Source organism: Hyperolius riggenbachi, chromosome 10 (assembly GCF_040937935.1).
Source record: "Hyperolius riggenbachi isolate aHypRig1 chromosome 10, aHypRig1.pri, whole genome shotgun sequence".
NCBI lineage: Eukaryota > Metazoa > Chordata > Amphibia > Anura > Hyperoliidae > Hyperolius > Hyperolius riggenbachi.
The window spans coordinates 104920260-104936457 of NC_090655.1; the positions used below are offsets into that span (position 1 = coordinate 104920260).

At 46.3% G+C, this 16198-nt stretch overlaps 1 protein-coding gene across 1 annotated transcript in view; it reads right to left on the bottom strand.

Annotated features, from left to right (window-relative positions):
* Window positions 1-16198, bottom strand: part of PDZD7 (PDZ domain containing 7) — a 159432-nt gene that overhangs the window by 80865 nt on the left and 62369 nt on the right. Inside the window, exons 5-8 of the mRNA XM_068255441.1 lie at window positions 15429-15605; window positions 13235-13382; window positions 10093-10153; window positions 3205-3702 (exon numbers count right to left, since the gene is read on the bottom strand). Coding sequence (XP_068111542.1) covers window positions 3205-3702; window positions 10093-10153; window positions 13235-13382; window positions 15429-15605 — 884 coding nt within the window. The remainder of the gene's footprint in view (window positions 1-3204; window positions 3703-10092; window positions 10154-13234; window positions 13383-15428; window positions 15606-16198) is intronic.

Genomic DNA, 16198 nt, shown 5'->3' on the forward strand with positions numbered 1-16198 from the left:
AAAAAACGCACAAAAGAGCAGCAGAATTCGCCTGCGAGTGGAATGCATGCGAATCGCATGCAATGTATTTAATAGGAAAATCGCATGCGGTTTCCCCATGCATTTTTTGCCTCGAATTCGCATGCGAATTCGCATAGGTACGAATGTAAATTCACGCAGGCAGTGACATGGTTAAAATCGCATAAACCATCACCTATGCGAATTCGCATGCGAATTCGCGGCAAAAAACGCATTGGGAATCGCATTCACATGCGACTTCATCAGCGGTGGAATCCAGGCGATTCCGCACCGCAATAGTGGAAACGAGCCCTCAATTTCTTTCCCTCCCTGGCTCTGTGGAAATGCATTTACAGGGAATTTTCTTTTTTTTTTTGCTCATCAATAACATTATTAAAACCACAAACTAAAATTACAAATACATTTTCATTTGAATTATTAATAACAAGTGTACAACAAAAGAGTTCCTAACTAAAATAGGAAACCCAGTTTCCTAAAAAGATATCATAAACACTTATATAGAATTATATCCTAAACACCTTTATAGAATTATGGTCATTTTATATATTAAAAAATTGCAGATACCTTGACATTTTTTTTAATCTGTCACTTACTTTCTAGGGTTAGAATGATGATGTAAGTGACAGATAAAAAAAAAATGATCTGCAAGTTTTATTTTATTTTTAATATAGCAGTGACTGCACAATACTATTACCAGTGCCATGGCTAAAACCAGCTGGATTGGGCGGGAACCTATACTCCTCCTGTGCCATATGCTGAACTTGGTATGTACATAGGTTCTGAAAATACAAGAGATTATAGAAGAGCAAATGTACAACAATTTATTATATCTGAGAACACATTGTGGTCTTTATAGTGTTCTTCCTCTGTACCACAATTTACCTATTGACCAATTATTGGTCTGAGCCATGCTTATGCTCTTCGAGTCCTACAGGACAAAATCACTTTACAAATGTTATTTTTTGTTGTTAATTATGGGAGTGGCAAATGCTAAAATAGGCAACAACAATGCAAAGTAATTTATAATATATAATAGAAAAAGAGGGGTTTAAAGATCTGACCACTGCTCGCAATTTAATGAACAGGGAATAATTAGTAACTGGAACATATTTATGCACAAATATGTACTTAAAGAAAACCTGAACTAAAAATTAAAAGTCAAAACAAGCATACACAAGTCATACTTACCTTCCGTATAGTCTACTCCTCAGTGTCTTTCTCCTGTCCCGCATCCTGTTTGTTCACTGTGATCAAGGGAATTTTCTGTCCTCCATTTTGAAAATGGCCATTACCCTTAACAGCTTTCTGGTCAGCACACAGTTAAACTGTAACATCGCCCACTTGAGCCATAGGGAAACATGGACATTACCTGGTACATCAGTTTTCCTCTCAGCTATAACTGACAGCAACTGATATTTTATTGACAGCAACTGATATATTTCAGATCTGACAAAATATTGTCAGAACTGGAAGGGATCACTGTCAGAAGAAAATGGTGAGCTTCTGAGAGGAACTGATGGCAAGGTAACTATGTAATGTTCATTTAAAGTTACCTCATGTGTTTATTTTAAATATTTTTACTCAGTACAGGTTCTCTTTAAGAACATGGATCTACCCACTCCTAACACACTAAAATCCAAAAAGATCACACGATTATCAAATAGACTTGTAATCTCTCTGATTAATGTAAATGGATGAGATAACATGCAGATTTATCATTACACCACCATCTAATAATAGTAACAATAGAAACTATATTGCAAGCGAACAAATCTCACAGCTAAATCAGGCAGTTGCAATGTAAAAAAGATTAAACAACAGATTTCTTACATCATTCTAGTTGTGTGTTAAAGAACACAGGGATGAACACTGGAATGGAATTAAAAGTAGATGCTCAGATACAGCTAAGGAAGGACTTGTAAAAAATAAGACAGACAAAGAAAGAAGCGGTTTTGTAACCACAAATCCCAAGACCTAAGGGAGGGAATAATAATAAACAGGGCAGTTTCTAGGCCATACAGCTCCCAAGGTGGGGATGTAATACACGATAGAGATGCGGTAGCCAGAGATGCCTCCCAGTGTTAGGTAGACCCCAGTATAGCTAGCTAGAGGTGGCCCCCAGTATTAGTTAGCCAGAGGTAGCCTCCCACCCTGTATAGGTAGCAACAGAAGCAGGCCCGTTTCTATGGGCGGGTGGGGCGGGTTACCGCCTGGGATGCTGTGAGGGAAGGGGGCGCAGTAAAGGAGGAGAAAGCAGCGGCACAATGGAACTCAGCTGTGGTTGAAGGAGTCCCGCTTCCTCCCTCCCTCTCCTCTTGTCTCTCTCCGTGCAGCCCCCTCCACTGCTGAAATATCCAGTGGTAGCTGCTGGGTTCCTCTCCACATCGCCGCTCACAGGAAGTAGTGTAACTACTACTTCCTGTGAGCAGCGATGTAGAGAGCAGTCCAGCTCATGAACATCGCCTGGAGACCGGAATCTGAGGTATTACACACACTCCGCCGCTGGACATTTCAGTAATGGAGGAGGACAACCTTTACCTGGCTGACCTATACTTGGGCACCTATGCCTTGATAACCTATACTGGATGCACCTTTGGCTGGCCAACCTATGCTGAGGGCACTTATGGCTGGCTAACCTATACACAGGCACCTACGGCTTGCTAACCTATACTGGGTGCACCTATGGCTGGCTAACCTTTACTGGGGCACCTATGGCTGGCTAACCTATACTGGGGCATTTCACAAGCATCTGACTGGAGTTCTGTAGTAGTCTGAAGAATTTCATTGCAAAACTCATGAGCAGAACTTTTTCTACAGTGTGCCCTGAAGGAGGGCTGACAACTGTGGAGAGCAACATAACTAGGAAATTATAGTTCTGTGTTAACTGCCAGGGACTTCAGCATAAAAACAATGTTAGTGGTTGTGTGTGTGTCACTAAATATGGATGAGGAAAACCACTCAGTTCCTGTGAGGGAGTAACCTGACATAGGAGAGTATCAGGTAATGAATTGGAATATTTTCTGTCTCACGTTGCACAGAAAGTACAAATGTATGCTTGGTATATAGTGATTCCAGTAGCTCCTTGGGGTCATTCTGTGCTCTCATGTCAGTGGGTTAGTGGTTGCATATTACAAGTGACCTGCCATATAACTTACAGTAAATACTATACTGTTACTATAAACTCACCCCAAAGAGTAATGTAACTCTGAGATCTTTTTATAGGCTTCCGAGGTTTGCTAAGTGCCAAAAGTAATGCAGTTTTTGGAGATTCTGAGCTTGGGAAGTCTCCGGATGGCTTCTTCTGCCTTCTCTTTAGTGGGGACTCCAGCAGGCTCTCTGAGCGTATGGCGGTGTCTTTTAGAAGAACAGGAGGATGGACTGTCCTTTGAGTCTCACTTGTTACCATCCCTGGTTTCTGAGCTCCTTCAGGATCAGACAATGCAGATGTAGATCGATGAAGGTCTGTCTGAATAGCGGCCTCTGTTCTGCCCAAAAGATATGCATCAAGTGAAGTTTCTGTAGAAATGCCAACATCCATCAATCCCGGTTCAAACATGGTAGGACTGGATATAAGTGCTTGATGATAACCATTAACAATTCCTTGATGGACTCCAGAGGAATAAGAAGAGATAGAAGAGCTGGTTTCAGAGGCTTGAGATAGCTGCTGCAATTGGCCATTGGTTACTGGTACAAAACAAAAGGAAAATGACACATTAAACTTCATAGATAAATATATGATATTTAAGATATCAGAAACATCTGTCTAAGGCCTCTTGCACACTGCAAGCAAATCAGATTCAGATTCAGATTTTTAATCTGTTTTTACATCCGATTCCGATTCAGATTTTTAATCTTAACTGCATGCTGCGTTTTTTGATCCGTTTTTCTGTTGAATGTATTCAAGGAAAATCGGAAACGGAATCGGAATCGGAATCGGAAACGGAATCGGAATCGGAAAACGGATTTGCAGTGTGCAGGGAGCCTTAGAAGAACAAATATCCATCAAATTCTGCATAAGCAAACGTATAGTTTGGTTGAAATAAAACTTTTAAAATATACTTTTTTTTTAGTTTAAGACAAACATATCTATCTATCGGAATTTTTGTCAGTGGGCTGCGTCCGTGTCAGATGCCAAGTGCACAGGCATGGAGCTATGACTATCACCACTTGTGCAGGTGGATATGGGCAGACATGCGCGCTGGATGCCATTCTCGTGCCCTTTTTTGAACCAGGCCTGAATTACTAGTTTATATATAAAGCATTTGGAAAAATAGCCAAATTTAAAGCAGGACATACATATTTAATATCAGTAGGGGCACTCATTTAAAACTCACACTGAAAAGTTGTCCATGTACTGTTGTCTCCAAATAAGAATCATCTCACAAAATAAGTCCTTCCCTTGTTCCTTCTTCAAAACAGAACTAAAATCAGTAGAGCTCATGGTTTCACGAACTTAATTCACAGGAACCCCGTCTCTGCCTATATCAGTTCCAACTTCCAGCTAGACATTAGTCTAAAGGTAAGCATATGCTTAAGATTTTCCTCAACCAAGAAATGTCTCAAATGTTGTAAAATATTTCAAAATTCAGGTTTGTCTTCGGTGAAACTCTACACTTTCTACAGGTGTGCTTCCGGCACTGACCTGTCCTTCAATGATCCCATAAGATGGATCACCCTCGCCTAGGGATGATCAATGATATGCAAATGTTTCCATGCTTATGCAATAGTATATGCAAATATATGCAGTTTGAAAATGGATCAATCAATTTAAACCCAGCTTTAATTTGATTGGTCCATTTTCAAACTGCATATATTTGCATAAAAATGTACATAGATTTGCATAAACTCAGGTAAAAGTTGCATATCATTGATCGTCCCTACTCTCGAATGCCTTTGAAGTCTAAACAGCAAGACACCTCCCATTGATTCTACCTCCTCCCCTTTCCATAAATTAGAATACGCCTGTCTATATAGTGCTCATTCCTAAATGGTCACCCAAGATGATCAGAAATGATGGTTTCAAGCAAAGATTTGTAGCTTTGGACTGAAGTGTCAGATTTGAAAGAAATGGAGGACTGCAGCTACATGGGCTCACCTATGGGTTAGGAACAGCCATATGGCAATAATTCTTTTGGGATGGGTGGCACCCTGGGCTTCAGGTGGGCATTCAAGCCAACCATATTATGCTCCATAATGAAACATCTCCAGAAAGTGGTACCCAGTGTAGAACTTTCCCCCGACCCCTCTCAGTACACTAATGGACTAACAGAAAAATATGTGAAGAAGCCAGGACCCTCCTGGCATCACATGGAGAAAATGATCTCTAATCATTAAAGGGTCATTACAGCGAAAAACTGTACACTTTAAAATATGTGCAAACATATACAAATAAGAAGTACATTTTTTCCAGAGTAAAATGAGCCATAATTTACTTTTCTCCTATGTTGCTGTCACTTACAGTAGGCAGTAGAAATCTGACAGAAGTGACAGGTTTTGGACTAGTCCATCTCTTCATAGGGGATTCTCAGCAAGGCTTTTATTCTTTATAAAGATATTCCTGAAAAAGGATTTAAACAATAATGCTGGCCAGCTTCCCTGCTCGCTACACAGTTTTTTGGCAATTGGACGGAGCAACTGCCATTCACTAAGTGCTTTTGAAAACAAATATATCCCCGAGAATCCCCTATAAAGAGATGGACTAGTCCAGGGCTGCCCAATAGGTCGATCGCGATCTACCGGTAGATCGCGACCACCTCCTCGGTAGATCGCAGCCTCTTGGCCGCATCTCATTAAATTTTGCGGCCAGCAGCTCATCATGTTTAGCTGCTGGCCAACAAGAATGCACTGGAGACGGGGAGAGAAGACGCGGCGAGCAGAGAGGGAGGAGAGAGGCGGCGCGGCCGCTACGTCATGGCTGGGGGCGGCGCCGGGCAGCCTGCAACGTGCGTGCTGGTAACATGCCCGGCGCCGCCCCCAGCCATGACGTAGCGGCCGCGCCGCCTCTCTCCTCGCCGCATCTTGCCGTCTTCTCCCCGACATTCATATTGGCCAGCGGCCTGCCTGCCGGAGGTTCCAGGAGTCCAGAGGACCCTGGCTAACCTACGCTGCAGGTACCTATACCTGCAGAGCCTGCCTTTGGGGGGGGGGCACTGGGGCGGTCGCCCCAGGCCCCGCGTCTGAAGGAGGCCCCGCATCTGCAAGGGATTCGGATTCTCTCCGTGAAAGTATTTTGTCACGGAGAAGCAAGCAGGAGAAGACTGGCCAATTACAGCAGCAGCTTCCCATTAGCCAATGCTGGAGCTGCTTTGGCCATCCAATCATAGAGGAGTGAGGGAGGGACAATATTTTAAAGAAGCGCTGCCGCTCAGCTGATAGGCTGCCTGTCTGCCTCTTTCATCCCTGCAATCATTGTCATCCGTAGCCAGCAAACTTCAGCCCAAAATTTTGTCCCTCTCAGCCTCCCTTTTATTTCCCCCTCTCTGCAGCTCACAACAACCTGCTGTGAGATCTTCATGCAGGGGATTTCAGGAGGAGCGTGGTGGGATCTGATCCAATTCATGCAGGTAGACCATACTTCAGTAATTGATTTGCTGCCCCATGATTGTACTGTTGTCTGTCACTGACATGTGCACTCCTCCCCAGCTCGGGCTCCTGCAGCAGGATGACTGATGACAGACTCTGTGTGCTGTCTCCAGGCCCCCCTCTCTCTCTCTTGCTGGGCTGGCTCTCCCCCTCCTCCTCACCATGGCTGGGTGCTCCTAGCAGCCTCTTTCTCTTCTGTCGCTGCCCCACACTACAAGCACAGTGTCTGGCTGCTAGCTGTGTGTAATGGCCCATACTCACGAGGGACTTTTGTCGCCTCAACACGCGGCGCGCGCGTGTTGCGGCGACAGGTCGCCCGTGAGTATGGGCCGTTGCACGCGCGCGCACCCCGAACTGTCGCCCGTCGCTCTTGTCGCCATGCGATTGAAAGTTTCAATCGCATGGCAACAGTCGCCGCCGCACCTCCGCCGCAACTGTCGCTAGTCCGCGTGAGTACGCGGACTAGCGACAGCAACCTCCATAGAGGTAAATGGAGCTTCCGGCGGGGGGAGGAGGAACGTCGGCGACAGCTTCCGTCTCGCCGCTGGTCCCTCTTCCGCGTGTGTACGCGGAGGGACCTGGAGAGAAGCTGTCGCCGGCCTGTCGCTAGCACGCTCACGTGTGCTGGCGACAGGCCACTTCTGCAGCCCGTGAGTACGGGCCATTAGACCACAGCTAGCAGACTCTGTGCATGAGATCAGGGGTGTCCAGCGTCTATCTAGCACAATCCCTGCAGCCAACTGTCAGCTGGAGCTTCCTCACTTGCACAGCATTTTCCGTTGCTGTAGCTGCAGGAGAATGTTAATGAATGTGGTGAAAGAGCATGAACTGGTCACACACAGCTGCTGGCTGCTAGTAGTTGCACTCCCCCCATGTTGGCGAGAAGTTCCCTTTCCCCTTTTCACTCTGCCTGCGACAAAGTTTCCTCACATCACTGATTACAGGAGGTGCAGGAAGGTCCCATGGGGTCAGTATGCCTCTCTTCTGAATACACTGCCACTTTAGGCTTATTAACCTGAATAGCCTTATTTTAGCTTGATGTTATCTGTCTGCTTGTATTCCCAGCAGTCAGGAGCTTCTCTGCCTGTTGCAGGTCCCCTTCTCTGCCTGTTGCAGACTTGATCAGAGAGGAGAGTCCTCACATATATGTGCACATTGGTTTGACATTGCAGCCCAATCAATCACCTAGCAATTGTTCTGATCAATTCCTCCAACATGCCAGCCCAAAAGTCATCTCATGTGTACATAGCATATTCTGTACTTTGTGTATACTGTAATTTCAGTGTTAGCCATAGGAACCATTTTACCTAACTACGCCACTATGTGTGTGTGGATGTATCCACGGCATATGTGTGTATGTGTATTTACAGCATATCTGTGCGTGTGTAACCACAGCGTGTGTTGTATCTACAGCATATCTAGGCCCCGCATATGACACCTGCACCAGGCCCCGCATACTCTAAGGCCGCCTCTGTATACCTGGCTAAGCTAAACTGAGGGCACCAATACCTGGCTAAGCTACACTGGGGGCACCAATACCTGGCTAAGCTACACTGGGGGCCCATATACCTGGCTAACCTAAATTGGGGGCCCATATACCTGGCAAACCTACACTGGGGGCCCATATACCTGGCTAACCTACACTGGGGGCCCATATACCTGGCTAACCTACACTGGGGGCCCATATACCCGGCTGACCTACACTGAGGGCCCATATACCTGGCCGACCTACACTGAGGGCCCATATACCTGGCTGACCTACACTGAGAGCCCATATACCTGGCTGACCTACACTGAGGGCCCAAATACCAGGCTAACCTATACTGAGGGCACGTAACCTATGCTGCAGGCACATATACATGGCTAACACGGGCGGGGGGGGGGGGGGGGGGGAACGCGTGCTTAGCATTTGGGACGTTGGTAGATCTCCTGGCCTCGGCAAATTTTAAAGTAGCTCGCGAGCCGAAAAAGTGTGGGCACCCCTGGACTAGTCCAAAGCCTGTCACTTCTGTCAGATTTCTACTACCTACTGTAAGTGACAGCAACATAGGAGAAAAGTAATGTATGGCTCATTTTACTCTGGAAAAAAATGTACTTCTTATTTGTCTATGTTTGCACATATTTTAAATGTTACAGTTTTTCGCTGTAGTGCCCCTTTAAATATATGCATGCCATTTCTGTCATGCTAGCAGTTTTTCTTTTAAAGGAATACTGTAGGGGGGTCAGGGGAAAATGAGTTGAACTTACTGGTCCCCCGCAGACATCCTGTGCCCGGGCAGCCACTCACCGATGCTCCGGACCCACCTCCGGTTCACTTCTGGAATTTCAAACTTAAAAGTCTGAAAACCTCTGCCTCTGTTGCCGTGTCCTCTCTTCCGCTGATGTCACCAGGAGCGTACGGCGCAGGCACAGTATGGTCTGTGCTTGTGCAGTACGCTCCTGGTGGCATCAGCTGGAGCGAGGTCACGGCAACGCAGGCGCAGAGGTTTTCAGACTTTAACTACTCTAAGACCGCTCCATGCCAATGGGCGTGGCCGCAGCGTCAGCACCAGGCCCGCCTAATGCCAATTGGCGTCATGTCCTGGAGTCAGCTACTAAAGGAGATTACGCGCATCTCCTTCTCGGGGGCGGAGCTCCGCCCTGCCTTCAGCGACTGTTAGACGGCGTGATCACCGTCTATTTACACGTACAGCGCTGTCAACAGCAGCAGCGTTGTACTGGGGACAGCCGTGTGACATGGCTGTCCCCTCTTGACTGTCGGCGGTGATCGGCTGTCATTCGTTGAAGCCTATGACAGCTGATCACATGGATTGGCCAGCGGGGGGAGGGAAGGAGGGGGAAATATATATATAAATTAGCAGAATATATATATATATATATATATATATATATATATATATATATATATATCTCAAAATGTATTAATAAAACAATTGATTACAAATAAACAAAAATAAACATCCAAGGGGGTGATCTGACCCCACCAACAGAGAGCTCTGTTGGTGGGGAGAAAAGGAGGGGGGAATCACTTGTGTGCTGTGTTGTGCAGCCCTGCAGCTTGGCCTTAAAGCTGCAGTGGCTATTTTCATAAAAATTAGCCTGGTCTTTAGTGGGGGTGGTCCACTGTGGTCCTCAAGTGGTTAAAGTCTGAAATTCCAGAAGTGAACCGGAGGCGGGGCCGGAGCATTGCTGAGTGGTTGCGCGGACACAGGATGTCTGCGGGGGACTATTAGAAGCCCTGGGTAAGTTCAACTAATTTTCCCCCGACCCCCTACAGTTTTCCTTTAATTAAAGACAACTTGCATTGCCAGAGAAATTAAGAATGGGCATGTTGTAACTTTATCAGGGGCTCTAAATATTCAAGAGTGCTATATATAGCCAGATGCCAGAAATCCTTATATCTAAAGGTAACCAGTTACTTCAGAGAGAGATCTGTGGGTAGGGAATCCCCAGCAACATCATCACTCACTGGCTCTGCTGCCCGGTACTTACATCGATTAAACCAACAATACTCTGCGATCATCTCTTTGTAGGCTGGGTACATTCCCATCTCCTGAAAAATACAGCCAAGAATTAGAAAGAAAAGGAACACACACCTGTCAAAACAAAATAGACTGCAGAAAGTAAAACCTGATAGCCCTGTGTGATGAATAATGCATGCCTCTTCACAGATGAAACTCAATATGCAGAGCCTTAAGTAAGTGACCCTGCAATGCCTTGAGATGCGGCTGCATGATGCTCAATGATTCCCTTCCGTTCAGTGTGGAGGTAATTAGTGGCAAGTCATTTACCTGGGAACATGCTCTGTTTTTCACTAATGTCACTGCCCGGCCGGCATACAGCTCACTCTAAACAGGGCTTTCTACTTTAAAGAATTACAAAGTCTGCACTTTTACCAGTGTCTCCGGAGAGATGTGGATGTGGCCACTGCTGAACTTCTGCTACAAAAATGCCAGTTTCCTGCTGATGTCATTTATTAGGCAAAAGCAATATCTACCGTAAAGCTAAATACTCACCTAATGATGCAGGAAGATGGATCACAGCAATGCCCCCCGATCCATCTTCCTGCCAGCGGGTACACGCGGCGGAACTCAATGGATGTGAACATGAGTTCAAGTGATTCTGTAACACTTCTGTAACACTTCCATGACTTCAAATTTTCCTGTTTAATTTAATGTCTTGTCTTGAATCTTCCTCAAAGGTCTACACCATTCATGGGGTGCATTTTAAGCAGTGCAGTGGTCCTCTCAGTACACAACAAGGAGGGGGGGGGGGGGGGTACATGAGCAAGGGGAAGCTAATTCTGTACATGCTAATCAATCCCACTTGCCACTCCCTGACAGACATTATTGCAATATATAACATGTTGTGCTCCAAAGAGCAAGCCAGAATGTCTGTAAGATGCAGCATGCAGATGTATATGCAATATATTTAACTAATCAGGCAAGGATTGTTTTATTGTTAGTGACAGGGCGGACTGACAACTCATGGGGCCCCCGGGCAATAGGAGATTATGGGGCCCCCATACCAGTGTTTCCCACCTTTCACGTTATATTTTTACAGACTAAGATATAATAATTTATTGACAACAGTAAATATGTTATATTGAGATATTACACAGTGACAAAAACCGCGGCGCGCCAAAAAATGGGTGTGGTCACGCAACAGAATGTGGGCGTGGTCATGGGTGGGGCAAAATATACATGACCTTAGCAGTGGTGTAAAAGGTCTGCTGGGGAAGTTTGAACTCTGCCATAGTGCTTCCCCCCAAAATACATGTAATCTGACAGCATTTCACCAAAAATCCATGCAATTTGGCAGAGGTTCCTCCAAAATACAGATAATATGGCAGTCGTTCCCCCAAAATAGACGTTATCTGGCAGCAGCGGTTCCCCCAAATATACATAATTTGGCAGCGGATCACCAAAAATACATGTAGCAGCAGTGGTTCCCCCAAAATACACAGAATCTGGAAGCAGCAGTTCCCCCATTATACACAATCTGGCAGCGGTTCCCCAAAAATACACATAATCTGGCAGCTGTTTCTCAAAATACACTTAATCTGGCAGCAGCAGTTCCCCAAAAATAGTTAATCTGGCAGCAGTTCCCCCAAAATAGGTGCCCCCAGTATAGGTAACCAGGTCAAAGGGTATCCCCAGTGGAAGTATCCAGGTCTATAAGTTTTCCCAGTGCAGGTATCCAGGTCTATAGGTGTCCCCAGTATAAGTAGCCTAATCTACAGGTGTCCTCAGAATAGATAACCAGGTCTATAGATGTCCCCATTTAAGATAGCCAGGTCTATAGATGTCCCCAGTTAAGATAGCCAGGTCTATAGCTGTCCCCAGTATAGGTAGCCAGGTCTACAGGTGTCTCCAGAATAGGTAGCCAGGCCTATAGGTGTCCCCAGTACAGATAGCCAGGTCTATAGGTGTCTCCTGTATAGATAGCCAGGTCTTTAGGTGTCCCCAAAAATATGTAGCCAGGTGTATAGGTGTCCCCAGTATAGCCAGGTCTATAGGTGCCCCCAGTATATGTAGTCAGGTGTATAGGTGCCCCCAGTATATGCAGTCAGATGTATAGGTCTCCCCAGTATAGCCAGGTGTATAGGTCTCCCCAGTATAGCCAGGTGTATAGGTGCCCCCAGTATATGCAGCCAGGTGTATAGGTGTCCCCAGTATAGCCAGGTTTATAGGTGCCCCCAGTATATGTAGCTAGGTCTATAAGTGCCCCCAGTATATGTAGTCAGGTGTATAAGTGCCCCCAGTATATGTAGTCAGGTGTATAGGTGCCCCCAGTATATGTAGCCAGATGTATAGGTGTCCCCAGTATAGCCAGGTTTATAGGTGCCCCCAGTATATGTAGCTAGGTCTATAAGTGCCCCCAGTATATGTAGCCAGGTGTATAGGTGCCCCCAGTATATGCAGCCAGGTGTATAGGTCTCCCCAGTATAGCCAGGTCTATAGGTGCCCCCAGTATATGCAGCCAGGTGTATAGGTCTCCCCAGTATATGCAGCCAGGCTTGAAGGTGTCTCCAGGAGGGGAGACAGCCAGTGAAGGAGGGCGATGGGCATAGCAGCGGAGAAGGGGGGAAGTTTCCCCCCCCCTCCTCTCACCTTGGGGCCCCCCTTCCTGGCTCTCCCCTCCGTAATCTGTAAGACAGCTGGAAGCGGCTGACAGCGGGCGGAGACTTACCGCTGTTCAGCCACCGGAGGCATCGCTGATCTGTGTGCAGCTAGTCTGGGCTTCTCAAGCCCAGACTAGCTGCACACAGATCAGCGATCCCTCCGGTGGCTGAACAGCGTCTCCGCCCGCTGTCAGCCGCTTCCAGCTGTCTTACAGATTACGGAGGGGAGAGCCAGGAAGGGGGGCCCCAAGGTGAGAGGAGGGGGGGAAACTTCCCCCCTTCTCCGCTGCTATGCCCATCGCTCTCCTTCACTGGCTGCCTCCCCTCCTGGCTGCTCAGGGTTCTATGGCGGGTGGCGGGCCCCCCCTGACCACGGGCCCTCGGTCCGTGCCCGAGTGCCCTAATGGTCAGTCCGCCCCTGGAGGTTACTCTTTAAATCTGCTAGACTAGCATTGGTAGTGCTTCATGATAGTAAATAAGTCTTTCCAAAACAGTGTCAGCTGAAAATACCTTGATTGTGAGCATGATGTGAGTTAACCCCTTTAGCACTTCGACTGCCTTGCTATGGCTTATGTCCTCAAAGTTGACTCCATTGGCTGCAAGAACTTGGTCACCAACTTTTATGCCCCTCTCCTCTGCTATTCCACCTGGGTCAACCCTGAAAACAAAAAAGAAATAGAATGAACACCAAAAAAGAAACACCAAAAAAGACAGTCAATTACTGCCTTGAAGTCTATATAAGAGTCTGTGAAGCTAAAGAGTAAGTGTGTGTGTGTGTGTGTGTGTGTGTGTGTGTGTGTGTGTGTGTGTGTGTGTGTGTGTGTGTGTGTGTGTGTGTGTGTGTGTGTGTGTGTGTGTGTGTGTGTGTGTGTGTGTGTGTGTGTGTGTGTGTGTGTGTGTGTGTGTGTGTGTGTGTGTGTGTGTGTGTGTGTGTGTGTGTGTGTGTGTGTACACAATACGTATGTATGTATGTAGTTGAGAGATGAAGCCGGCACCATCAATGAAGTATCATGCTCTTTTATTTTTCATAGTAATCCGTCACACTGATATGCGACGTTTCGGGGGGGATCCCCCTTTCTCAAGCGAGTGACAGGATATACAAGTACAAATATACATCTCAATTTATATATAACCACCATGTGTATCACCAATCATTGGTCAAAGATTTTAGACCAATCGCACAGTCAGATAGGTTGTGCGGACCTGATAGAGAACTGACAGATAGAGAGGGAGCCAATAGAGAAAGAGACACTCACCCGTATGTCAAAGCCTAGGACGGGCCAGTCACGCCGCTTCCATGTATGGAGGACACCTTCTGTGGCCAAGGTCCGCCTCCGGAAGGCGGGCGGATCTCCCACATTGGTGCGCGGCCGGGGGAGCGCCACGTACATGCACGTACATGCGTCACTGCATGCGGCGCGCCGCTTCCGCGTTCCACTCTGGCCTCGCTTGTGCTCAGCTCTTCCGGAGTTGGACGCGTGGCGCTCCCCCGGCCGCGCACCAATGTGGGAGATCCGCCCGCCTTCCGGAGGCGGACCTTGGCCACAGATGGCGTCCTCCATACATGGAAGCGGCGTGACTGGCCCATCCTAGGCTTTGACATACGAGTGAGTGTCTCTTTCTCTATTGGCTCCCTCTCTACCTGTCAGTTCTCTATCAGGTCCGCACAACCTATCTGACTGTGCGATTGGTCTAAAATCTTTGACCAATGATTGGTGATACACATGGTGGTTATATATAAATTGAGATGTATATTTGTACTTGTATATCCTGTCACTCGCTTGAGAAAGGGGGATCCCCCCGAAACGTCGCATATCAGTGTGACGGATTACTATGAAAAATAAAAGAGCATGATACTTCATTGATGGTGCCGGCTTCATCTCTCAACCACTGCACATCCGTTTGGTATACGGACAGCCAGGCACATCACACTTGTCCTAGGAAGGAGTGCCTCCTTTTCGCACGTTTATCTGTATGTATGTATGTATGTATGCACATACAGTAGTGTCCAAAAGGAGGGCACAGTGGAGGCGCAAAGGGACAGAGGGAGACACAGATGGCTCAGTGGCAGCACAGGGGGACACTGTGGAGATTAGGGATGGTCGGAAATGCCATTACTGATTACCGCTACCACTTTCCGCATTCCGATGCAGATTTCTGCCATAAATCATGGAAATTTCCGCCTACTTTAACATTGATTTTCTCAAAAACTTTTTGAAAACCTTTTGTTCACAGTCTTCTGTTTAATAAACCCTGAACATTTGGTGTGTCTAGGACCTATGGGGGCTTTGCTATTAACCACTAAAGCCGGCGGCTTTTGACTGTAATGAAGAATGCAGAAAATCTGCATTATCCGATATGCGGTAATTTTAAGCCAATCAGAAGACTCAGAATTAATAAGCTAATCAGAGAATGTGGAAATTTCTGCCTAAATACCCATTCTCTGATTGGCTTATTCATTCTGAGCCTTCTGATTAGCTTAAAATTACGGCTTAAAAAAAAGATTCCAAAAGACCTTATAGTTTTTGATAAAATCAAGGTTAAAGTTGACGAAAATCAGCGAAAATCCGCCGACCGCACTTTTATTACCGGTTTCCACATTCAGATGCGGAAATGCAATTTCCGATCGGAAATTTCCGAATGAGCATCCCTAGTGGAGATAGTGCTTTCCCCTCCCGCTCCTCACTCATTAAAGCACACTTACTTGGAAACAAAGATTCCAAGACCATACTCCTTCCCCCCTCGAATGTTAAATCCCCAGCAAGTGTCGTCAGACGAGGTATAGAGGTGAATAATCCTTCTCATCCCATCTTCAGAGCTGCTGTCTGATGGTGTGGAGCTGCCTTTCTCTACGATAAGCCTCTTCTTCAGCACATCAACCCTGAAATAACGCATTGTAACAATGTTATAGCACAGATAATAACCTAAAGAACAGCAGTCTCCTCTAGCTATACATTTGAAAGACGTAGAATATTAAATCACGTCCAGGCTCATTCCATTATCAACACAAATAGTATCTTTATTCCATATAAATCTTTGGGTACATCCAGTATCATATAAAACCCATGAAAAATCACACACTGCATACTGGAATGAGCCTGGATGGTCACACACTGCATACTGGAATGAGCCTTGATGGTCACACACTGCATACTAGAATGAGCCTGGATGGTCACACACTGTATACTAGAATGAGCCTGGATGGTCACACACTGCATACTGGAATGAGCCTTGATGGTCACACACTGCATACTAGAATGAGCCTGGATGGTCACACACTGCATACTAGAATGAGCCTGGATGGTCACACACTGTATACTAGAATGAGCCTGGATGGTCACACACTGTATACTAGAATGAGCCTGGATGGTCACACACTGCATACTGGAATGAGCCTTGATGGTCACACACTGCATACTAGAATGAGCCTGGATGGTCACACACTGTATACTAGAATGAGCCTGGATGGTCACA